Raw genomic sequence first — 25,692 nt, 5'->3', positions numbered from 1 at the left:
CACACACATGTAAAAAAAAAAAAAAAAAAGTATTGTTGAAGATGTGGAGCAACTGGAACCCTTATACACTGCTGGTGGAAATGTAGAAATGAGGCAGCCACTATAAAAAACAGTTTAGTGGTTCCCCTAAAAGTTAAAAATACAATCACTGTGTGATCCAATAATTTCTTTTTTGTGTATGTCTCCAAAAGAATTGAAAGCAGAGATTGCAAGAGGTATCTGTACACTTGCATTCACAGCAGTGAATAAGCAAAAAGAGGAAACTGCCAAAATATTCATCAGTGGATAAATGAACAAAACAAAATGTAGTCATGGATGGATCTAGAAAGTATAATACTAAGTAAATAAATCAGTCAGAGAAAGACAAATACTCTATGATTTCACTCATATGTGAAATTTAAGAAACAAATGAACATATGGGGGGGAAAGGGGAGAGAGAGGAAAACCAAGAAATAGACTCTTAACTATAGAGAACAAATTGATGGTCACCAGAGGGGATGTGGGTTGGGGGATGGGTGAAATAGGTGATGGGGATTTGATGAGCACCAGGTATTGTATGGAAGTGTTGAATCACTATATTGTACATCTGAAACTAATACTACACTGTATGTTAACAAACTGGAATTTAAATAAAAACTTAAAAAAAAAGATGAAAATCTAAGACTCTACTCTACCATTAGAATAAGATAGACCTTTTAACCAAAACAAGAAGGTCAAAAACTATAGAAGTCACAAATTTGACAATTAAAATTAAAAATCTTACTCACCATATGGTTTAAGATACTATAAAACAAAATCTGTAAAAGTCAAGGGATCATTGGAAAGGCAAACACCTCTCACACAAATCACAGATCAACAGATATAGATACTCAATTCAAAGACCTCTCATTAACAAGAAAAAACTAACGTGAAAGGATATGAATAGCCAACTCAGATAAAAGGAAATTCAAATAGCCAAAAAATAAATTAAAAAGTACTCAAATGCAATGGATATCACAGATATCTTTTTTAAAAAATATTTTAGTTATTTAACAGACAGAGTGAAAAAAGAGCAGAGAGCACAAGCAGGAAGAACAGCAGAGGGAGAGGGAGAGGCAGGCTCCCCGCTGAGCAGGGAGCCCAATGTGGGGCTTGATCCCAGGATGCTGGGATCATGATCTGAGCCAAGAGCAGACACTCAACCAACTGAGCCACTCAGGCACTCCCTGGATATCAGATATTTTAGAGTGACAATGAGATCATGTAATACCAATCAAACTGGCAAAAAAAAAAAAAAAAAAAAGCAAATAATCTATCAGGTAAAAAGTACTTTCCCACATTGCTAGTGTAAAAAAAAAATTGTATAACCTCTTCTGAACTGTACAACCTCTTCTGTGCACACACACATACATTTATATATGTTTTCATTCAAAGGTTACCTCAGCAGGACAATGGAAATAACAATTAGTAGCTTTACTTTTTTAATCTTTGAGGCTTACTTCAAATGAGCAAAATTTTTCTGATTTGAAAAAATGTAAACCAACTTTTAAAAGTTGCAGCACGTATATCTAATAAAAGGAAATGAACAAAAGGATAAAAAAAGAACACTAACCATGTATATGCAAATATTGAATGTTATATACTTGAAGCTAACATGTTACATGTCACATATCTCAATTAAAAAAAAAAATGCTCAAGAAGCCCATGAAAAGGTCCATGTGAGAAGGAATTAAGACTTCCTGCCTGCATCTTAGCCCCACATGAGTCATCTTGGAAATATATCCCTATCCCCCATTAAGCCTTCAGATGACTGCAACACTGACCAATATCTTGACTGACACCTCATGAAAAATTTCACGCAGAACCATTTATCTAAGCTGCTTCTCAATTCCTGACCCATAGAACTGTGTGATTTAATATTCATTGGTTGGGGGGGAGAGGGGAGGGAGACTAATCTATTTGAAAAGTCTTAAAACTACAGTCTATGCAATAATTTTTATTTAATGTCTCTTACCATATCCTAATAATCAATGTTCTTACCACTAAAACAAAGGAATACTCAAAGCGTATTATTCGTGTTTAAAAAAACAAAACACTGACCACTCTGTCTACGCTGACCCGTGAACCTATCACTCAAGCCAATACACGTGACACCTTCAAAATCTCCTTTTAAATGTCTAAGCAAGACATTTAAGCAAATAACATCCATGGAGATGGCACCAACCTGATCTGTTGACACCTTCACTTTCTTTCTTCCTTGAAGAAACTGGAACTGACCTCAGATGAGATTTCTGGCACTGAGCCTAAGAGATATACAACATTAGATCTAATAAAAATTAGTAATTCTGATTAAATACATTTGTTTTTTAAATTGGAAAAAAAAGCAAGTATTTAAAAACAATAAACCAGCTGGTAGAGTTGTATACTTAAGTAACTACTTTAGAAAACAATGTGGAAGAAAGAAAAGAAAGAAATGAAAGAAAGAATAGAAAGAGAAAGAAAGAAAGAAAGAAAGAAAGAAAGAAAGAAAGAAAGAAAGAAAAAGAAAGAAAGAAAGAAAGAAAGAAAGAAAGAAAGAAAGAAAGAAAGAACAAACAAACAATGTGGCATTATCTAGTAAAGTTGAAATTTCAAATAACCTAACACAGAAACAATGCTGCTCTGGAAAAAACAAAACAAAACAAAATAAAAAACAATGCTGCTCTGGATAACAAAGAACTATTCTGATAGTAAACTGGGTAAATTATGGTATAGTCCTATAACATCACACATTCAACAATGAAATTAACTAAGATACAGCAATAAAAATAAATGACAGTTAACCATGAAAAAAAAATGAGGTCATAGAAGTTTGTCACAGTCCGATTTACATAAAGTTCAAAGTAGATACATGTGAAACTATATATATATATACATATATATATATGTGTATATATATATATATATAAATACATATATTTTAGAGATTCACTCAATGGAGGAATTAACATAGCAGGCCTGATCATTTAAAGCAGTTCACAGGGCAGTCCTTGGTTGGCAACTGGGGACTTGGCTTTCAGAATGTTTCCCCCATTACCAAATCATAAGGTTGTGCCTACTAGGCAGCTGCTTAGAATGTATAAAAATGTGATTTACAGTGAACATCTGCTTTTTTTTCTTCAGAGAGAACAGGATTTGGGTGGGCAGAGAGTGCCTATGTAACCAGTCCCTAATAAAAATGGGGTAAGCCTCAGAAAGCTTCCCTGAGCAGAAAGACTGTACACATTTCACTGCTGGAAGCAACACGTTTTCTGTGATCCCCACAGGTACCCTTGACATAGTTCCTCCTGACTGCCTGGTGTGTCTTTTTCCTTTCCTGATCTGGCTGTATATCCTGACTATATGCCTATAATAAATCTCAGTCACAAGTACAACTATATGATGAGTTTCAGGAGTCCTTCTAGTGAAGCACCAACATGTGGATGATAATGGGACCTGTCAGAGGTAGGGGAGAAAGTGCTGAACAAATGTCAGCAACACACCCATTATGTGGTAAAATTATAAAATAAAGGAGGGGAACGATGAACAGAAAATTCAAGATAGTGGTTACCTCTGTGCAGGGAGGAGAGGCTGAAGAACAGGATCAGAAAGGGACACACTGATGCTGAAGTATGGATATTTCTTACATTGAGGGATGGGTACGTAAATGTTCATTTATATTATTTTTAATGCTTTACATAATGCATATTTTCTTTTGTAAATCTGAAATATATCGTCATAAATTTTAAAAATCTAGAAAAGGGAAATCTCATTCATATACTGCATATGGGGGAAAAAACTGGTAAAGCATCTTGCAGAAAAAACTGAAAATATTTAAGAATTTTTTTTCTAAGATTTTATTTATTTATTCATGAGAGACACAGAGAGAGAGGCAGAGGGCAGGCTCCATGCAGGAAGTCCGATGTGGGACTCAATCCTAGGTCTCCAGGATCACGCCCTGGGCCTAAGGCAGGCGCTCAACCACTGAGCCACCCAGGCGTCCCAATATTTAACAATTTCATCTGAAATGTGCATATCCTAGAAACTTCAGTTTACAACATGTGCATGAGGAGGCATGAACAAAAGATGCACATCACTACATCACTGTAATAATGAATTGATGGAAACAACCTAAAAATCTACCAATATGGAAATATATAAATGAGGAAGCCACTGCACTGCTGTTCAGTGAATATACTATGGAACTCAATTACATAAAGAAAACAAAAGCAAACTTTCACTATACTTTGTTCCTCTTAAAACCTCATTAGGATTTTTTTAAAATGTACAAACCCAGAAGTATGAAAAGAGAAGGGATTACATGGGACATGTCAACCAATTTTTCTTCAGTTGGAAAGCAGATCAGCAGCAAGTAATCAGTCCAGAGAGAGCAGAAACATGCTAGCAATGGAGAAAGCACAGGATACAGATTTATGTTTATGGAGAAACCCTTAAGATCATTAATTCAACATACAAGGCACCTCTAAAAGAGAGGTTCCAACTGGGACTTACAAACAAAAGAGTTGTTAAAAGTATGTATAGGAAGCAGCCAGAGTCATAGTCTTTCCTTTCCCAACTCTGGCATATTAGATGTTTACTCTCTTGAGTCCCAGAATTGGAGAGCCTCTAGACTCAGACACAGCTGAAGGTAAGAGTAAAAACAGAGTTATTAAGTGAAAGCATTCAAAATGTACCTTCCCTCTGCCCCACCTGGCTGAGAAGATTTGTAGTTACCAGACTTCGAAGCAGGAGAGATTTGTCTGAAAAACCTATCAAGCCAAGTTTAAAAAGCCTGTAGATTATTATTAACACCTGGACATCTACAGTGACATGGCCCAGACAGATCACAGCACAGTAAAATCTACCAAGGCACAAATTTTACTACAAAAATAGAACTTCCAACCACCATTTTAGGTTTCCACTCTTAAATATGAAGAGACCACTAAGATTCACTAGACATCTGAAAAAAAGGCTCTAGTATAAAAAGGCAACAAACAAGGTAAACAAAAAAGGTACTTGCAGGAAACAAACTGTAAAAAGAAATCTTAATAAGAAGGGTTAAAGAAATCTAACATCAAGGAATATCATGAAATTTCAAGTAACTAAAAGCAGATGACAAGATCCTAAAAGCCTGCAAAGATTAAAAAACAGTGACTCACAAAGGATCAAGGAATCAGAATGGTATTTTCAACAGGAAGAGAAGCCTAAAAGAAAATAGAATATGTCTTTAAAAATCTGAGGGAAAATAGTTTCCAACCTAGAATTCTGTACTCACTCAAATTACCCATCATGCACATAAAATCATGGTATTTTCAAATTTTTAAGGTCTTAAATGATCAGGAAGCAACTAAATGAGGAGGCCCACTAAAAACAGAGAGGGCAAGAAAAAAGGGAGTATTTGGAATCCAAGAAATATGAACTGCATTACTAGAGAAAAGAGAAGGGACTCTCTGGATAATAAAGGAAAATCACATGGCAACACCTATCTCACAGGCCTAAGGGTAGTCAAGAGCAAAAAACAAAGAGCAGAGAGATGTAGAAAGGACATTTCAGGAAAAAACTGAAAATGACAAATTACTCGATGAGTCTACATACACTAAGAAGATATTTATAATTTTGCCACAGAAACTCATGATAAATTAGAAACAGGTGCACAAACGGTTAAACACGCTATGGTACAACCACACCATAAAATATCACTCAACAATAAAAAAAAATAAATGACTGATACACACAAAAACCTGCATAAATCTCCTAAGAATTATCCTGAGTGGAAAAATCAATTTTAGAAAGTTATACACATATAACTCCATGTAACTAACATTCTCAAAATAACAAAATTGTAGAAATATAGATTAGAGGTTTCAGGGGTTAAGGAGGGGGTTAGGGCCAGAGAAAAGTAAGTGTTGCTATAGTGGTCCTGTAGTGATGGAATTGTTCCATACCCTGCCTGTATCAATGTCAGTACCCTGGTTGTGATACTCCAACTACAGTTTTGCAAGACCATTATCTTTAGAGGAATCTAGGTAAAAGTACATAGGCTTGCAACCCTTTATTTCTTATAGCTGTTTGTAAATCTATAATTATCTTAAAAGCTTAATTTTAAAAAGTTAATAGAGTTCCCAAAATCTTTCTATAGGGTAAAAAGAAACTTTATCTCCTTTTAGGCAGCTTGGATTGAAATGAACAGATTCCCACTCTCAAGGACTGAGCTGGGTCAGTCTGGGATGAAACTGTAGTGAGACTCAGTCTATTTGTAGTCTGCTCTGTTCTTGAGAATGAGGTCTTCTGGGAAACTGAGAGCCAGGAGAGTCACCTTAGAAATACTGGGAGACATTCAGTCTCGTCCTCTGGGGGTTCTTGTTCAACTTTTTAGCCTCTTACTTCCAACTGCTTCAAAATATGGCAAATGCCTACTTGTGGTGGGACCTTTTCCCATTATAGGATTTTCCCTTCTTAGCATAGAAAGACTATAGATTTCACTCCATTTTTCTGGCCCAGGATTCTGTACCACCCCCAGAACTTACAAATGTTCTCTAAAGGAAAAGGGCCTAGCCATTTGGAATATCCCTGGGATCCAGCTTGTCATGCCATTCCAGCATAGCTGACAAAAGTGGTCCTTTCCCACAGTAGACTCTTTCTGTGTGGGCCAGCATAAAATCCTCAGCTTTTGCACCAAATGAGCCAATACTCTCAGGAAAGAAAATGACTAATAATCATCAACTCATCTTCCAGATTCTTCTCTTTGGAATTTTATCTAGCCTTTGTTCTTTCCATAGCTCTCCATGTCTCTAAAAATAGGATTTGCATTTCATTCTTTTTCTTTAACTAGCTTTTTTTTTTTTTTTTTTTTAATTTTTATTTATTTATTATAGTCACACAGAGAGAGAAAGAGGCAGAGACATAGGCAGAGGGAGAAGCAGGCTCCATGCCCCGGGAGCCCGATGTGGGATTCGATCCGGGGTCTCCAGGATCACGCCCTGGGCCAAAGGCAGGCGCTAAACCGCTGCGCCACTCAGGGATCCCTCTTTAACTAGCTTTTACAGAAGAAATGTTGGTCCACTGCAATCTGTCACATCCTACCTAGCAGTGAAACCTCTAGCATAACCTTCATACCAAAGCCCTACAAGAACATTCTGAGAAAATAAAAGATAATACTGTTCCTGAACATAGATGTAAATACCTCAAATATTAGCAAACCAAATAAAGAAAGGTTAATACTTTATGACCAAACCAAATACATCCCAGAAATTTTAAAGTTGATTCAACTGTTAAAAATCAGTATTATAAAAAAAAAAAAAAAAAAAGTCAGTATTATATAATTTACCACAAAGATCTCTCAATTCTGAAAGAACTGGATCTTCATGCAACCAAAGGCTATATATAGTTGACCCGTGAACAAAGGCTTGAATAAGTGAGGATCCACTTATGCACAATTTTTTGTAATAAATGTAGTACTATAAATGTATTTCCTCTTCCTTATAACTTTCTTAACATTTTTTCTCTAGCTCATTTTTCTTTACAAGATGTATTTATCTATATTAGAGACAGAGCAGGTGAGGGGTAGGGGAAGGGGACAGAGGATCTCAAGAAGATCCCGCGCTGAGCGCAGAGCCCAATGTGGGGCTCAATCTCACGACTCTGAGATCAAAACCAAGAGTCAGTCATTTAACCAATTGCACCACCCAAGTGCCTCTCTAGCTTACTTTACTCTAAGAATATAGTATATGATACCTATAACATACAAAATATGCATTAACTGTTTATGTTATCAGTAAAGCTTCTGGTCAATAGCAGACTATTAGTAGTTAAGTGTTTGGGGAGTCTAAAGTTGTACGTGGATTTTCAACTGCATTGGTGGGTCAGCAACCCTACCCTCTGTGTTGTTCAAGGACCAATTGTATAATTAAGTGTTTACAGAAATTTATAGTGAATGTTATTTATAGCACTACATATTTTGTCCTTCCAATTTGTACTGTACTTTTGAATAACATGTCTTTATTCATTAGCTTTACAAACTTTATTTGAAAGTTCGCTTTTTGTACAGTTAAGTCAACTTATCCTCTTAAAATATAATCTATAAAAGATTGATTCTCCTTATAGCAATCGAGTAACTTTGGTTCTCAGAAAATAACAAAATCTGCCACCTTGAATTGAGAACTTAAGCACTGCCCACTTTTCTAAAAATCTAACTTAACTACTATTTTAGGAGAGGTGAAAAATGATTGTGTTATGATTTGATAATTCTATACCCAGACCTCTGATTTCAAACACAGGAAACGTCAAGTCAAAACTTTCACAGAAGGGCAGCCCAGGTGGCTCAGCGGTTTAGCGCCGCCTTCAGCCCATGGTGTGATCCTGGAGACCTGGGATCAAGTCCCGTATTGGGCTCCCTGCATGGAGCCTGCTTCTACCTCTGCCTGTGTCTGTGCCTCTCTCTCTCTGTCTCTCATGAATAAATAAATAAAATCATTAGAAAAAAAAAGTTTTTCACAGAATATCTCTAAATTATAAAAAAGTCAATGGGAATATAGGATTCCCTTTTAAGAATAAGACTTACAAACAACTAAAATAGGAATGACTATATTGTGTAACGCTTCATTCATTAAAATATTAAAGCTGTACTGGCTCTCTTTTTCACTTACCTCTTTGCTTGGTGACTGAATACAAATGTCTCCTATTTTAGGTGTTGAAAAAAGCACTGATTTTGTAGAATTTGTGCTAAAATCATTAGCAAAACCTTTTAAAAAAGCAAAAAAAAATTTTTAATAAATATGCTATCAAATCCTTTGGTTACTACATGAAATGTGAAGAAGTTTGCTGATTCTTTAAGTACAATCAGTTAAAAATTAAGTACAGACATCACTTCAAGTATTCCTAAAAGGTATCAGAAACTGAAAAAGGCAAACAACATTCCTGAAGAAATGGTGTACCAGCTCTTCAGAGCTTATATAAAAGAAATATTTTTTTTCACTATCTATGTCTGTTTCTTTCTTTTTTTCTATGTCTGTTTCTTTGATTGATCTATTCTGTTATTTCAATACATTCTGACGCTGACCAGCACTTCAAAAAGTTTTTGCCATAATTCACTGTTTCTGTAGGAAGAACTGCAAATCATCAAATATTCTCTCTTAGGGATCCTAAGAACCCTGCACATTTATTCCCATTACATGAAATACTTCCTTTTGTGTATAATAATTATTTATGGACTCCCACACTACAGGAATCTAGTGTGAACTAAAAGAAATGACAAATTATTCTCATGTTTGTATTATAACAAAAGGTACATAAAGGATTCCTCGTGTACTCAAAATTTCTGGGAAAATATTTTACTTATATTTAAATGTTAGAAGAACACACTTGCTGAATTTAGTATCAATACGACAAATTTATATTTTCATCCAACCCAACCATCAAAGTCCAACTCAAAGACACCTTACTTTTTTCTTCAAAACAGTCTTGTAAGATTTCCAGTATGTTCTGGCCTTCCTTCGTATTAATGGCAGGGGCTCTAATAAAAGAAGGAATGAAGGGAAAATGTTACACATCATTTCCAGAAGATATGTGCTATTTGTGTTACCATCTACTTTGAAAATTTCATATCTCATTATAAAATGCTATTTTACTTAATGGAAAAATATCATCTTTACTATCTGAGGACAAAACAAGTATTTGAGAGTCCAAGAGTTTCCAGAAAAATATCTGAAAGCAGTATGTCATTATCTCCATTAACAATTAGATTCCTTGTTATCTAGGAAGGAGCCACATCTAAAGCCATTTTAGACTACTACTATATCTAAAGAATATAAATTTTTTGTAACAAATTTAATCAGTACTAAAACACTTCTTTAAGAAAAACTCTCTGGGGGCACCTGGGTGGCTCACTGGTTGACTGTTTGCCTTTGGCTCAGGTCCCTCCCCCACTGGGAGCCTGCTTCTCCCTCTGTCTATGTCTCTGCCTCTTTGTATCTCTCAATATTAAATATTTTTAAAATAAAAATTAAAAAAAAAAACCCTCTATGTTCATTGGTCCTAACAGTTCCAAGTAACAGTCTTCCCTTCAAGTTCTCAAATGTACTTTTGATTTAATATTATTAACCTTAACAGCAGCTTATGAATCAGTATAAAATTTTAATTGTAGTTTCACAAGCAATTGTAAGAAATAATATAGAGGAAATCTCTTGTTCACTTTACTTAGTTTCCCCCAGTGGTAACATTTTTTAAAACTACACTATACTACCATAACCAGGACACTGGTATCAATACAATCTACTAATCTTATTTAGATTTCTCCAGTTCTACATATACAGTTGACCCTTGAACAATACGGGTTTGAACTGCATGGGTCCACTCATACATAGATTTTTTTTCAGTAAACATAAAACAGCACAATTTTTTTGAGATTTGCAACAATTTGAAAAAACCCAGAGATGAACCACACAGCCTATGAATATGAAAAAAATTTAACAAAAAGTTAGGTATGTCATGAATACATAAAATACATGTAGATACTATTTTATCATTTACTACCATAAAATACAAATCTATTAGAAATAAAAATTTATCAAAATTTAGACACACAGAACATACATGGTGCTATTTGTAGTCAAGAGATATAAACAAATGCAAAGATACAGTATTAAATCATAACTGTATAAAATTAACTGTAGGGCATGCCATACTACTGTAATAATTTTATTGCCACTATTGCCTGCTGCTATTGTGGTGAGCTCAAGTATTAGTGAGAATCCCCTTAAAATGTCATCTAACACTAATCATCTCTGAGCGAGGGATTCATCTTCTCCAATAAATCATGTATTGCAGTAAAAAGTGATCTCTCGCAGTTCTCCCAGTTTTCATTATGTTTAGTCCATTACCATAAACCCTAAATAACACATGGGGATCCAATGAGGTACCACTAGTGATGCTGGAAGTGCTCTCAAGAAACAGAGAGATGTCATGACATTACAAGAAAAAGTTGAATTACTTGATATATACCATAGACTGAAGTCTGCAGCTGTGGTTGCCTACCATTTCAAGATAAATAAATACAGCATAAGGACTATTGTAAAAAAAAGAAAAGGAAATTTGTGAAGTTATCTTTGCAGCTGTACCAGCAGGTACAAAACCTTGCATTTTGAAAAATATCTTTCTATCTTATACTGAAAATGCAGCTTTTATGTGGAAGGTATAAAGACTCTATAATGGTTTGAGAAAAAACAAAGACTATTATGACAACTTAAAGCAAAAGGAAGGTGAAGGATCTAAAGCTGGAGAATTTAATGCCAGCAAAGGATGATTTGACAATTCAGAATGGAAGTTGGCTTTAAAAAAGTTAAAATAATAGGAAAAGAACTTTCTGCCAAACAAGAGGCAGCAAACGAATTCCCAAATGCCACAGCTCATGTCATAACCTGAGGGTCATAAGATTGAGCCCTGCACCACTGCACGAAGTGTGGAGTCTGCTTAAGATTCTGTCTTGGGGGATCCCTGGGTGGCGCAGCGGTTTGGCGCCTGCCTTTGGCCCAGGGCGCGATCCTGGAGACCCGGGATCGAATCCCACATCAGGCTCCCAGTGCATGGAGCCTGCTTCTCCCTCCGCCTGTGTCTCTGCCTCTCTCTCTCTCTCTGTGACTATCATAAATAAATAAAAAATTTAAAAAAAAATTTTTTAAAAGATTCTGTCTTGGTGCACTGGGTGGGGCAGTGGTTGAGTGTCTGCCTTTGGCTCAGGTTGTGATCCTGGGGTCTTGGGATCGAGTCCCACAAGGCCTCCCTGGAGGGAGTCACCTTCTCCCTCTGCCTATGTCTCTGCCTCTCTCTGTATGTCTCTCATGAATAAATGCCTAAAATCTTTAAAAAAAAAAAAAAAAAAAAAGTTCTCTCTCTTCCCCTCTGCCTATCCACTGCCCCCACCACTGTCGCACTCTCAAAAAAAAAAAAAAAAATCACTGAAGAGGCACCTGGATAGTCAGTTGGTTGGGCATCCAACTTTTGATTTTAGCTCAGGTCATGATCTCAGGGTCTTGGGATTCAGCCCTGTATCAGGCTCACTGCTCAACAGCGAGTCTGCTTGCCTCCCACTCTCTGCCCCTCCTCCTGCTCATGCTTTCTCTCTCTCCCTCCCTCTAAAACAAATAAATCTATTAAAAAAAAAAAAAAAAAAAAGGAAATCACTGAGAAAACACATCTACCTAAACATTTTAATGCAGAGAAAACTGTCCTATTCTAGAAAAAAAAATGCCACAAAGGACATGTATTAGTAAGAAAAAGAAGCAAGCACCAGGATTTAAGACAAAGAAGGATGGGCTAACTGTACTGTTCTGTGCAAACAGGTTTATAATCAGGACTATCTACAAAGCTGCCAGTTTTAAAGGGAAAAGACAGAACACCAGCTGCCAGATTTGGGGTTGTACTATACCAAGATAGCTGGGCAATAAGAAGCCTTCTTCTGGACTGGTTCTATCCATGCTTTGTCCCTAAAGTCAGTAAGTACTCTGCCAGTAAGGGACTGTCTTTTAAAGTTCTGATATTGAACAATGTCACTGGCCACCCAGAATCCCAGGAGTTCAACACTGAAGGGGAGTCAAAATGGTATACTTGCCCCCAACATGATGTGTCTAATTCAGCCTCTAGATTAGGGAGTGATAGGGCCTTTAGGACTCACTACACGTGGTTCTCTAGGGAAAAGACTATCAACACCATGGAACAGAAACCCAACAGAGAGAACATTATGAAAGTCTGGAAGGATTACAGCATTGAAGATACCATTATTGTTATAGAGAACACTATGAAAACCATCAAGCCCAAATAAATTCCTGTTGGAGAAAACTGTGTGCAGATGTTATACATGACCTCACAGGATTTATGACAGAGCCAGTCAAGAAAATCATGAAAGAGATGGTGGATATGGGGGAAAAAAAAGAAAGAAAGAAAAGAAAAGAAAAGAAAGAGAAAAGAAAAGAAAAGAAAAGAAAAGAAAAGAAAAGAAAAGAAAAAGGTGGGAGGTGAAGGGTTTTAAGATAAGGATCTTGGAGAAATTCAAGAGCTAATAGATATCACACCAGAGGAATCAAAAGATGACTTTATGGAGATCGGCACTTCTAAACCAGTACCAAAAGGTGTAGCAGAAGATGTAGAAGCACTGCCACAAAACAAATTGACATTAGACAATCTGATAGACGGTTCCAATTATTCAAAACTGCTTTTGACTTCTTTTATGACATAGATCTTCTATGATACAGGAATACAGACACTCAAATTAAGGTAAACAGCAGGACTGGTACCATATAAAACCAATTTTAGAGAAATTAAAAAGCAAAAGTCAGATAGAAATTACGATGTATTTGCATAAAGTTATACCAAGTATGCCGGCCTCTCCTGCCTCCCCTTTTACCTCGTCCACCTCTTCTGCTTCGGCCACACCTGAAACAAGAAGATCATCTCAACTCTTTCTCCTTCTCCTCAGCCTACTCAATATGAAGAAGAGGAGGATGAAGATCTTTATAATGATACACTTCCACTTAATGAATAGTAAATAATTAGCATGCCATATAATTAAAATACACTGTATATGTGTCTTCGTGTGACATCTAGTAACTATATAGCAAGAAATGTATGAGACATTTTATGTCATCGTCATCATCATGGTCTAAGTATCTGTTGTGTAGAACATCATGCACAAAACTGCATGGAAGTGGGTAGCCTATCCTTACATAGGCATAAGGTGAATGATATTTAATATAAAATTAATCATGTTATCGTACTGACTTGCAACTTTCCTTTCAAAGAATTATATTACCATACAATATATCTCTCATTACAGGTAAGTGGTTTTATAAAAGTGTAAGAATGTTTCCAACTCCATATCATACTCCATACTATAATACTGTATGCCATAAAAATTTCATAACAATTCATTCATCAGTGTACAGACTAGATAACCATGAAACAATCGTATCAATTATACACTACCATAAAGCAATCACACTGCTGCTTTTTTATCACTACCTACTATACCTACTATAAATAAGAATTTCTTTTCCACATTATTTTTTCATATTTGATGTCTACTGCTAATAATATATATAACATCTACAGTATTTTGTACCTTGTAAGACTCTATGCACATAATGATACGCATATGCATTAACATGCACATAATGATAGATGATTCCTCTTGTAAACAGACAACATAAACTTGCAGCATCAATAGAGTGCAGTACTGTAAATGTATTTTCTCTTCCTTATGATTTTCTTAATAACATTTCCTATTTCCTAGCCTATTTTATTGTAGAATACAGTATATAATATACAGCATACAAAGTATGTGATGACTATTTATGTTATTGGTAAGGATTCCAGGCAACAGTAGGCTGTTAGAAGTTTTAGGGGAGTCAAAAATTATACAAGAATTTTCAACTGTGTAGGGGTCAGCAATCCTAACCCCTGAGTTGTTCAAGGATCAACTGTATTCATTGTGTTTATGTTCATACTTAGTACTGTACAACTGATCACATCTGTAGGTCCAGATATCACCATCAGTCAAGATCTGTACAGTTCCACACCACAAAGGTTTTCTATTGCCCTTCTATAACGTACACCCACGTTTTCTTTTAGCCCTACCAAATAAGCTGCATCTTTGTAATACTACCATTCAGTCCACTTTATAGAGTGCTTTCCCCATGGCTGTCATTTAGTCAGAATTAAGACTGCTTCTTCCTGATCCATAATTTACCAGGTAAATTTCTGTCTTCTCACTGCCACTGGGGTCAATACACTGCCTGCATTAACATTTCTGTTAATAAAAAATCACTAAGTAGACTATACTTAATCAGTGGGCACAGAAATCATTATGCTAGACAGAAGTAATTTTTCCCTTCTTCATTTAAAAATTACTTTCTGAAAATGGAAATAAAAATGACCTTAAAAGCTTAAATATACAGACGCCTGGGTGGCTCAGCAGTTGAACATCTGCCTTCCGCTCAGGTCATGATCCCGGATCAGGGATCGAGTCCCACATCTGGCTCCTTGCATGGAGCCTGCTTCTCCCTCTGCCTGTGTCTCTGCCTCTATCTTTCTCTGTGTCTCTCATGAAGAACTAAATAAAATCTTAAAAAAAAAAAAAAAGTTTAAATATATAACTCACCTGGAAGGTCGGCAAAATCTTCTTCTATAGTCATTTTTGAGATGATCCTAAAAGAAAAGTGAATCATCAAACTGGTGAAAATATATTCATTCAGCAAGTTTTGCCAAATGCCCATTATATTACTATAAAAAGGAATTTGGATCACTTCATATCCACTACTAAAAAAAAATAAATAAAAAAAAAATAAAAAACCTCTAATTAATACCTTCAAGAGAGTTTGAAATACTGAACTCATAAAACAAAAGTGGTATACTAAAACACTAATTAGAGACCAAGAAAAACTCTTAATATAAAAACAGGATGGCTTAAAATTTTAAAAAGCAATAATTATGAAAAAGCTAAGGATATCTCTGGGAGAGGAAAAACACAGGACAAAAAATGAAGAGGAAGTGGAAAATGGAAAAAAGAATAAAACAAAGAAGATGCAAAAATCAGAAGGTCCAACTTCTGACCAATTGTTATTCCAGAATGAACAAAGAGACATACTATGAGAAAATACACAATCAAATTTCCTAAATCTATAGGGCATGAATAGATAGCATGATAAATTTAAGAGGATCCATACCTGGGACATAATAGTGAAATTTCTGAAAAATTGAGAATAAAAAAAATCCTAGAATGCTTCCAGAAAGAAAATCATTAACTCCAACAAGGAAACAGCCCCATCACTGGGAACAACAGAAATGATAAAACACCTATATAGACATGCTGATTTGGGAAGTCAAGAACATATCTGAGATACTTAGGATCCTATCTTTTAATAGTAAAATCAATTCTAGTTGAAAATTGGGTAGTAATAGGATGAGCAGCACACTTTAAAATGTACTACCAATACCAAATATTTACTGAGCCTCACTTTTAGTTGGCCCAGTGTAATATAAATGACTCCACCGCACATAAACACTCTTTTAACCCCCTCACACTCTAACATCCTGAGCTGAGCCACCCTCCAGACTCCACTCAGGCTCGGACACTCAGCTCGGGCCACTGCAGCTTCCCATCTTTAGTAGGGACCCCCTACCATGCTTGCTTGACCCCTCCTAAAGGCTTTCGGATTGAATTATTCAACAAGATGAAGACCCCGCAGCCCTGGTGGCGCAGAGGTCTGGCGCCGCCTGCAGCCCAGGGCGAGATCCTGGTGACCCCGGATCGAGTCCCACGTCAGGCTCTCTGTATGGTGCCTGCTTCTCCCTCTGCCTGTGCCTCTGCCTCTCTGTCTCTGTCTCTATGAATAAATAAATTTTTTAAAAATCTTAAAAAAAAAAGATGAAGACCTCTATTAGATTTTTTTAAACCTGAGAGCAGAGATTTTGCATTAAGCTAGTTTATATTCTTCCCAGCGCCTTGCCTAGTGCACTATACACCAAACACCTTTTTTTGATATGTTTCTGATATGCCAAATTAGTAAGATTGAAAACTTAGGAGATAAAAATGTCTTTCCTTGAAGGTGAGATATACAAAGATAATGATTATAGAAGGTTAACTAGAGGCATGAAGAACAAGAAATGCAGTCAGTATGAGAACTGAGACTAATTTCAACCAGTCTAAGCTTCTCAAATTCTGAAAAGCAACATCTCCAAGAAAGAAGAAATTCATAAAAGGCAAAGATCACACTGAAAAAATAAGTTTATTAACAATACCATTGATGCTATTATTATTAATCGTAGATTTTAAATCCATGCCAACATTGATCCAAATAAACACTGATCATAGTTTAAAAAAAATTAAAAAGGAGAATGAAAGGACAAGCAACAGGCTGGAAGAAAACACTTGCAAAAGACACATCTGATAAGGACTATTATCCAAAATATAGGAAGGATGCTTAAAACTCAGCAATAAGAAAACAAACAACCCAAATTAAAAAATCAAATGAGCCAAAGACCTTATGCCACATGTAAGATGTACAGATGGGGAGAAAAGATGCTCCACATCATGTCATCAGGCAAAAGCAAAATAAAACAATGAGATACCCAAAATCTGGAACACTGACAACCCAAATGCTGGTAAGGATATAGCACAACAGAAACTCATTTATTTAATGCAAAATAGTACAGCCACTTTGGGAGATTGTTTGGTAGTTTTTACAAAACTAACCAGACTCTTACCATGACTTAGAAATCGTCTTAGAAATACTTAGAAATAACTGCTTGGTATTTACCCAAATGAGTTGTCCACGCAACAGTTGTCTATACAACAACCTGCACACGGATGTTTACTGCAGCCTTATTTATAAATGCCAAAACTTAAAAGCAACCAGATGTCCTTCACTAGGTGAATGGATAAAGCATGGCACATTGAGACAATGGAATATTATTCATCACTAAAAAGTGAACTGGGCAGCCCAGGTGGCTCAGCAGTTTAGCGCTGTTTTCAGCCCAGGGTGTGATCCTGGAGACCCGGGATCAAATCCCACGTCACGCTCCCTGCATAGAGCCTGCTCCTCCTTCTGCCTGTGTCTCTGTGCACTCGCTTGCTCTTTCTTTCTTTCTTTCTCTCTCTCTCTCTCTCCCCCCTCCATGTCTCTCATGAATAAATAAAATCTTAAAAAAAAAAAAAGAAAAAAGAAAAAAATGAACTACCAAGCCATGAAAAGACATAAAGGAACCTTAAATGTATAATGAAAGAAGTCGATTCCAACTATATGACATTCTGGAAAAAGCAAAATTATCAAGTTGGTAAAAAGATCAGTGGTTACCAGAGCTGTGCAGGGAGGGAAAGTAGGTAAAACACAAAGGATATACAGGGCAGTGAAAACACTCTATCTGATACCATAATGATATATACAAATCACTAAATTTTTGTCCAAACCCACAAAATGTACAACACCAAGACGGACTTTGGGTAATAATGATGTGTCAGTGTAGTTTCATCAATTGTAATAAATGTACCACTTTAGTGGAGGATACTGAGGATAGGCTATGTGTGCGTCCAGGTGAGTGGGTTTGGAAAATCTCTGTACCTTCCTCTTAGTTTTACTAAGAACCTAAAGCTGCTCTAAAAAAATAAATAAATAAAACTCCTTAATTAAAAAAAAAAAAAAAAGGAACCGTGGGCATTTGGTAAATTTTATTCCCCTCCTCTTCCTCCAGTAAAAATGGCTTTATTCTTTAAAACCCCACCTAATGTAAACAATGTTTATGTGCTCACAGTAAAAGGTACCCTCTGTAGGATCCTTTCATACATCTTCATGCATACAAGCATACAACTTTACATAAATGGGGGGGATGACGGATGAAGATTTTCTTAAAAAGGAGAGATAAAGGAGAAAATACACTAGGACAGGGGCTGCTGTGGGTTGTATAATACATAGTGACCACAAGCAAAGTGTGAGATACGGAATAGTAAACACCAAACGGAGTGCGGAGACACACACACACCGGGGGCCCCTCTAGTCATTCCCGCCTTAGGCACCTCTTTAGGAGCTGTCCCTTGGAAAACTGTATCAATGACGTAACTTACACATAATCTCTCGGAAACCTGTATCAATGACGTAACTTACACATAATCTCTCGGAAAACTGTATCAATGACGTAACTTACACATAATCTCTTGGAACACTATATCAGTGACGTAACTTACACATAATCTGCTCCTGCAGACCCGGAAGTCCAGACTTTTGAGGTATCCCAATACTTCTATGGACGGAAAATTATCTGGAGGCCTAAGAAGTAGAGTGAAGCCAAAAAAAAAAGGGGGGGGGACCACAAGATTCTCTGAAGAGAAAGATGCCATCACAACCAGAATTAAAAGATGTTTTTAGGGCAGCCCGGGTGGCGCAGCGGTGGAGCGCCTGCCTCAGGCCCAGGGTGTGATTCTGAGGACCCGGGGTCGAGTCCCACATCCGGCTCCCTGCGCGGAGCCTGCTTCTCCCTCAGCTTGTGTCTCTGCCTCTCTCATGAATAATAAAATTCAAAAAAAAAAAAAAAAGACATTTTGAGGAAACAATACAAGGAAATTAACTCCAAGAAGGCACAGCAGCGGCCAGACGTCTGGGGGTCCCCCGCCCGGGGCGGCGCAGCTCCCGTTCGCCTGAAGCAGGGGCCTGCACTTACCAGACCCGACGCGGCAGCCATGTTCCCCCTCGGCCCGGGGTGCGGCGGGAGTCCCCGCGGGCCGGGGCTCCGAGAAGCCGGGCGCTGACCGGTCACGGGGAGGAGAGCGGCCGGACCGCGCCCGGGAGCGGCCTTCAGGTGGGAGGTGGCAAACCCGAGGGAACCGCGGCAGGCAAGCGCGCTACCGACACGCCTCAGCCATTGGCTCGGCCCTTCCGGAGCACGGTACCCAGCAGCCTCCGCCGTTTGAAACGGTCTGCACATGCGCAGACGGGCCGCGCCCCCGCGGCTCAGCCGTTGGGGCCCGCCCCTCCCGCCCCTCCCGGCCGTCCCCGCCGCCCCGCCCTCCGCAGGCCCACGAAGCGGCCCGGGGCGGGCTGAGCCGAGGACCGCGGTTCCGCTTGCCAGGCGGGACCGTCTCCGCCGCAGCCTTTGTTGCCCCTGAGCCCGCCGCGAAGCACGCGGAGGGCTCAGGTCGGAGTGAAAATAAAACCTGCAAGGATGAGAGCTGCTGGCGCAGACCTGAGCAAAGTGCTTCCCTGTGCACACGCGCCGCCCCCGCCAGCGCCCGGGCGGCTCAGGGGGTGGGCGGCGGCCTCTGGCGCGGGGCGGGTCCTGGGCGCGGGGTCGAGGCCCTGCCCGGGCGTCCCGCGTGCAGCGCGCTTCTCCGCCTTCCTGTGTCCCTCACGCGTAAATAAGGCCTTTTTAAAAAGTGATGATAATATGATGATGACGACGATGTGTTTTTTTTTTCCAAATAAGTGGGTGATCTTTTTCATGAAGCACTGGCAAAAAGCGACTTGGGTGAAAACTATGTCATTTAGGTACAATGAAGACCTTAAAGGAGCCCTAATTAAGAGACTGGACATCTGCTCAGCCGTCTGTTACGTCATCCAGGGCACGTTGTGGCGCCTGTTCTAAGGGTTTCCTTAATAACATAGAATGGGAGAGCTGAACTCGATGCTCTGAAGACTGGGCTATTCCATGATCCTATAAAACTTGTGTTCTGTTTTGGTGACTTAATAAAAAGTTGCTTTTGGGAATTTTAAGCAAAATACTTACTGACTCAATCCGTCAATCAAGAGTTGAGCTAAGAAAGTTTTTCGACTTGTAATGATTTAACAAATGTTATCACCTGCTAAGGGTTTTTGTGGTTTGTTTTTTTTTGTTTTTTTTGTTTTTTTTTTGGTTTGTTTTTTTTTTTTTTAGGGTTTTTATTTATTTACTTTTGGTAGGGGAGAGAGGTTATATGTTAACTCTGAGATCAGACTGGGTTCCAGTCTACTCCACTAATTCTGCCATTGTGGACACTTGAAACTCTCTCAAGTCCCCTATGTGTGTGTGTGTGTGTGTGTGTGTGAGAGAGAGAGAGAGACAGAAATACTGGATTAATTCCTTTTAATATCCAGATGAAATGCCTGGAATATAGTAAGAATTCAATAAATAATGCCTGGTGTCATTATGGAGTTTTTTATTTGATCTAGAAGTTTTGCCAACCAGACTACAGAATATAATTTGGTGTTGTCATATTTGGAATAGATTATAATAAAAACTTTCGTGTATTCAGTTCACATTATATGCCAATATTTTTTTTCTTCTTTTTTCTTTTCTTTTTTTTTTTTTTTTTTTAATGCTCTCCATGCAGTAACATTTCTTAGGACATTCCTATTACGAGAAGACAACTAATATCCCCATTTTACAGACAGAACCGGGACAGTGTTTAAATAACACTCCAAAATTGCTCCAAATTGAACTACGATTCCAGGACACAACTGGGGATGGATGCTGGTATTCTGACTCTAGAACCGAGCACTTAACCACTCTACTCTTTTTTATCTCTGAGTGAGAAATTTTAGCAAGCACGATCACAGATATAAAAGTTCCACCTGTAAAATGATGCTTCCTGTTTCCACTGGAAACAGTAACTCTCAGAGGTATTTTGAGAAACATGATAGAGTGTAAAATGCAGTGCACAAGGGTGTTGGTGATGAACTGGTCTGTCCTACAGAGAAAATGGAGCAGCACCTTTATGAAAACCAAAGTTATGGAGACTCCACCATTCCTAAACAAACTTTGTAGCTCTCTCTGCATTTGTCCCACTATTTAATACCTTCACCATGTTTTTAGCATCCAAAAAATAAGGTTGCTAGTTGAATGACTAATATTTATAAAACCCAGCTTTGTCATTATAGGCTCCCTGCCTCCCCAAAATACTTCCAGATCACTCCTTCAGAACCTCTATGTCAACTGACTAAATCTTGAAGTTTTTCAGCACAACTACGTAAGCTAAGTAAGGAGTGTGTGTGTGTGTGTGTGTGTGTGTGTGTCTATGGAAGTATGTATATTAGTTGTGTACATGGGAAATAAAGTATCCAGAAACTTGAAAGGCAGTAGAAACTTTTAAGAACTTAGGATTTTATGTAGATAATTTTAAATTAGTAATTATTAAAACTATTTTAAAGAATATCTTAGACCTTAAAAATGGCACTCTAAAATTAATTTGTTCTAGAAATCCTAACACAATTGCTATTAAAACTTAAAATTTGCTTTACTCATAGTAAACCCAAACTGGTAATATGCCCATCAACTGGTAAATAAACAAATTAGAGTACATCTATATAGCAGAATATTCCTCAGCAATAAAAACAAGTTACTGATACATGCGACAACTCGAATGAATCTCAAAAGCATTACACTACGTAAAAGAAGCCAGACATCAAAGACAAACTGCTGTATGATTCACACATTTGTGTGACTACATAAAACTGCAAACTTTCCATAGTAAAGTGATAGGGCAAAGTGGCATTAATAAAATTGCAGATGTTCTCAGAATTTTTGCATACAAATTATCCCACAAAAATCAAAAGTACAAGTTAGCTAATTACTGTAAGAAAATTTTGTCAGAAAAAAATTACACTCCAAAAATCAATTTGTAAAAATTATAGACATTGCAATTATAACTTTTAAAATTTGCTAAGGTGAAATGAACATATTTATTTATTGAAGTGTATTTTTTAATATAACATTTCAATTTTTAAAAGTCTTTATTGTCAAATGTTACTGCATGTGTTAAGCATATTCACCTTAAGTAGCCTTTTCTGACAAAGTTATCCTCAGAAAGACTCTACTAAGACTCTAATTGCCACATTAGTAAAATGTGCTCGCAGTATGCAGGTAGATGGCAGCAGCGTTCACAAAAACAATTTTACTTTTTGTGGGTTAAATGTCCCCAAGAGTTCTTAATTTTAGAGTGCTGTGCAAATGGCTTAATAGTTACTCTGTTCCAAGTGTTTTATTCTGAGTTGCAATTGAATTCTATTATATATACATTGTTGCTCTTAACAAAGATCTCCGGTTGTGAGTTTGTACCCCATCTTGGGGGTAGAGTTTTACTGACAAAAAATAGGTTGTTTTTTTTTTAAGATTTTATTTATTCATTCATGAGAGAGAGGGGGGCAGGGAGCCTGACGTGGGACTTGATCCGGGGTCTCCAGGAGGCGCTAAACCCCTGGGCCACTGGGGCTACCCTGACAAAAAATAGTTTAAATAAGTAAGTAGAGGAACAACAAGTACACTAATCTCTGGATCTCCATTTTGTAGTCTATAGTTTACTTCTAGTCAGCATAAAATTCTTAAAAAGGAGCTTTTGTCATTTAAAACACATTTAGATTCATGATGTTGTACACCTGAAACTAATGGTAATGTGTCAATCATTTTCTTAAAAAAAAGAGATAAACAGGGCACCTGCGTGGCTCAGTGGTTGAGCATCTGCCTTCAGTCAGGTTGTGATCCCAGGGCCCTAGGATCAAGTCCTGCATTGGGCTCCCCACAGGGAGCCTGCTTCTCCCTCTGCCTATGTCTCTCTCTCTCTCTCTCTCTCTCTCTATGTGTCCCATGAATAAATAAATAAAATCTTTTAAAAAGTTAACTAATTAAAAAATAAAAAAGAAAGTTTAAAAAGCACAATTACATTTTCAAAAGCTTAATAATATACTTTTTGCACTATAATTTTATTTTATTTATTTTTTATTTTTATTTTTTGCACTATAATTTTAATCTTGCAAACACATTATCCCAGCGGTACTAGGCAAAAATTTAAATAATGAATGTTCATATATCACATGAAAAATGATATAGATATATTCATATGAAAAATGCAGTTTTATCAAACAGCATGTACTAATCTAATTATATGAAATACACAAATAGAGAAAAAGTGCCAAAAATGTGATGGTACCCATCTAAACCGTGCTAATGCTGTATGGTGGAATAACATGTGATTTTCATTTTTTTCTTATGCCTAAAGACTTTTTTTTTCTAAAACTTATATAAGTGAGTTTTTCATTTTTAGGAAAAAATAAATTATTTTAATTTAAGTCTTTATAGAACATGGGATATGTTTGTCAACTCAAGTGCCTGAGTTTCATAAGAAACATAAAGAGATTCATAAACAATAAAATGTCCAAGCTGTAGCTTGCAGGCTACAGTCTTGCAGGCAAAACTATATAGATCAGTGGTCAGTTCTATAGAATAGAACTCAATAGCTTATTTAGGAAAAAAAAAAATCTACCAATAGGCATTTATTAGTTTACGGAATTGTTGGGAGAGGTGGAGAAATAATGTACTTAGGGCTTTCAGGAATGATTCCCCAAGACACACTGCAGAACCAAACCAAGAGCCAACTGTTGCATGTACACTCAGGAAGCAAATTGAAAACCTGAGGGCAGCCCATGTGGTTCAGCAGTTTAGCGCTGTCTTCAGCCCAGGGCGTGATCCTGGAGACCCTAGGTGAGTCCCACGGCGGGCTCCCTGCATGGAGCCTGCTTCTCCCTCTGCCTGTGTGTGTCTCTGCCTCTGTGTGTGTGTGTGTGTGTGTGTGTGTGTGTGTGTGTGTGTCTAATAAATAAATAAAATCTTTAAAAAGAAAACTTGAGAAGCTAATGCTGATGCTGGAGTCTCCAGAACCACACTGACACTGCACGATCAGGAAGTCATTGCTCTTGCAAAACTGCCACGTCTTGGAAGCCACAACAAATAAGAAGTCTCTGTGACCAGGAAGCCTCCTTATTGCTTCCGGTTCCAGGAACACACCATACCTGACATAATAGGTATCAGAAAACTGATGTTCCATGCTTTGACTATCACCACCATGAAACTACTGATCGAATCCTGGCACTTTAGGTAGTATTGCCACAGAAAGATTAGTTGTCTACTGATCATGCTTCCCTCTAGAAAAAAAACAAAGCCAAATTAAGAATAAATTCTGACTCCATTCTTCCTTGCTAATATTGAATGCATCCCAACCCCAGCTGTAGAAATGTCTGGATGTGTAGTGTTTAGCTCTTCAGCCTCTGCAGTAAAGAATGGCACACTGGAAGGAGCTGGAATGCATATTGAGCACCAATCTACTTTATCCCATAAGACAATGGTAGCGGGTTTTAAATGAAGGGAAAGGGAAGAAAAATGTAGACCTAAGCTTTCAATATATTGAGCTTGACATGGTTAAAACCAAAGTCATTATTGCTCTACCCTCCAAACCATCATCTTATCTGAAATTTTGAGTTTCTATTAAAGCTACCATTATGCTATGACTTCTGTCATTTAGAAACCAGTATGTGTCCTATATCTATGTGCCATCCAAGAAATATTTCTCAGTAATATAAATAATGCCCTACACTACAAAATAGTGAGAACATATAACTAGAAAAGTTGCATCCTCAACACAACTGTTTGTACTAAACATTGTGTTAGCAAATTAAACCACTCTGACAGACCTACTAATATCACATCTGCAACAGTAATTCTTCACCTTTTTTTTTTTTTTTGGTCCCACAAGACCTAGTAGAAATATCTTTTTGAGTAATAATGACTCGCCATGGCACAAAGTATTCCACATAGTCATTAAAATTAAAGCTGTATCCGTCAGTTATGGATTGTGAACATAAATGTTTTCAATTCAAACATCTTCAAAATTAACTGCAGTGAATTTTGATGAAAATGGCAATAGAGCATCAATAAACCTTAAGTGAAACAGAGGTCAGAAATTTGGAAATATAGGAGAGGAGTCGTAGGCTCCTGTACAGATTTACTGATTGAATCAATTGGAATAAGTAAATAGTAAAGTACTTTAGAGAGCCTTAACTGATGTAAAAACGTGCATGCATGCATGTTGAATTGCATTATAACATAAATGACTCAAAAGAGCACTGAAATTTTGGTTTTATATGAGTTAATCTTATACTCCATTCAAAGTTGTTGGATTTTATTAGCCATGTATCCGATGTATAACAAACTCCTGTGACACAGATACTGATGATGGCTGTAATAATAATTGGACTTAGTGAACATCTAGTAGTTTGATAAGTAACATGATTGTTCTACATGGCAATGAGAGAATCCTATGTCAACCAATGGTCATGCATATCAGAAAAAAAAGAAGCTTCTGTCACAATGAAGGCTAAGAACTCCAAAATTAGAATTATATTTTCTAGCTCG

At 37.3% G+C, this 25,692-nt stretch overlaps 1 protein-coding gene across 11 annotated transcripts in view; it reads right to left on the bottom strand.

Moving 5' to 3' along the window:
• Positions 1-19,828, bottom strand: part of CENPC (centromere protein C) — an 80,694-nt gene extending 60,866 nt beyond the window's left edge. For 6 of the 11 annotated variants that reach the window (XR_011999872.1, XR_011999873.1, XM_026003539.2 and 3 more), the window contains exons 1-5: positions 19,198-19,582; positions 15,146-15,192; positions 9,438-9,508; positions 8,643-8,737; positions 2,204-2,282 (exon numbers count right to left, since the gene is read on the bottom strand). Coding sequence is in view for 9 of the 11 variants with exons in the window: in XM_026003539.2 (XP_025859324.1) it covers positions 2,204-2,282; positions 8,643-8,737; positions 9,438-9,508; positions 15,146-15,192; positions 19,198-19,461 (556 nt within the window). In the remaining 2 variants the exon portion in view is untranslated. Of the gene's footprint in view, positions 1-2,203; positions 2,283-8,642; positions 8,738-9,437; positions 9,509-13,359; positions 13,423-15,145; positions 15,193-19,197 lie in introns of all 11 variants that reach the window. The other 5 variants (XM_072748864.1, XM_072748863.1, XM_026003537.2 and 2 more) reach the window with 4 other exon arrangements.
• Between the last annotated feature and the right edge of the window lie 5,864 nt (positions 19,829-25,692).

This window comes from Vulpes vulpes, chromosome 2, assembly GCF_048418805.1.
Source record: "Vulpes vulpes isolate BD-2025 chromosome 2, VulVul3, whole genome shotgun sequence".
Classification (NCBI taxonomy): domain Eukaryota; kingdom Metazoa; phylum Chordata; class Mammalia; order Carnivora; family Canidae; genus Vulpes; species Vulpes vulpes.
Note: the sequence above shows the minus strand (reverse complement) of the source record. Positions and strands in the feature narration are given on the sequence as shown.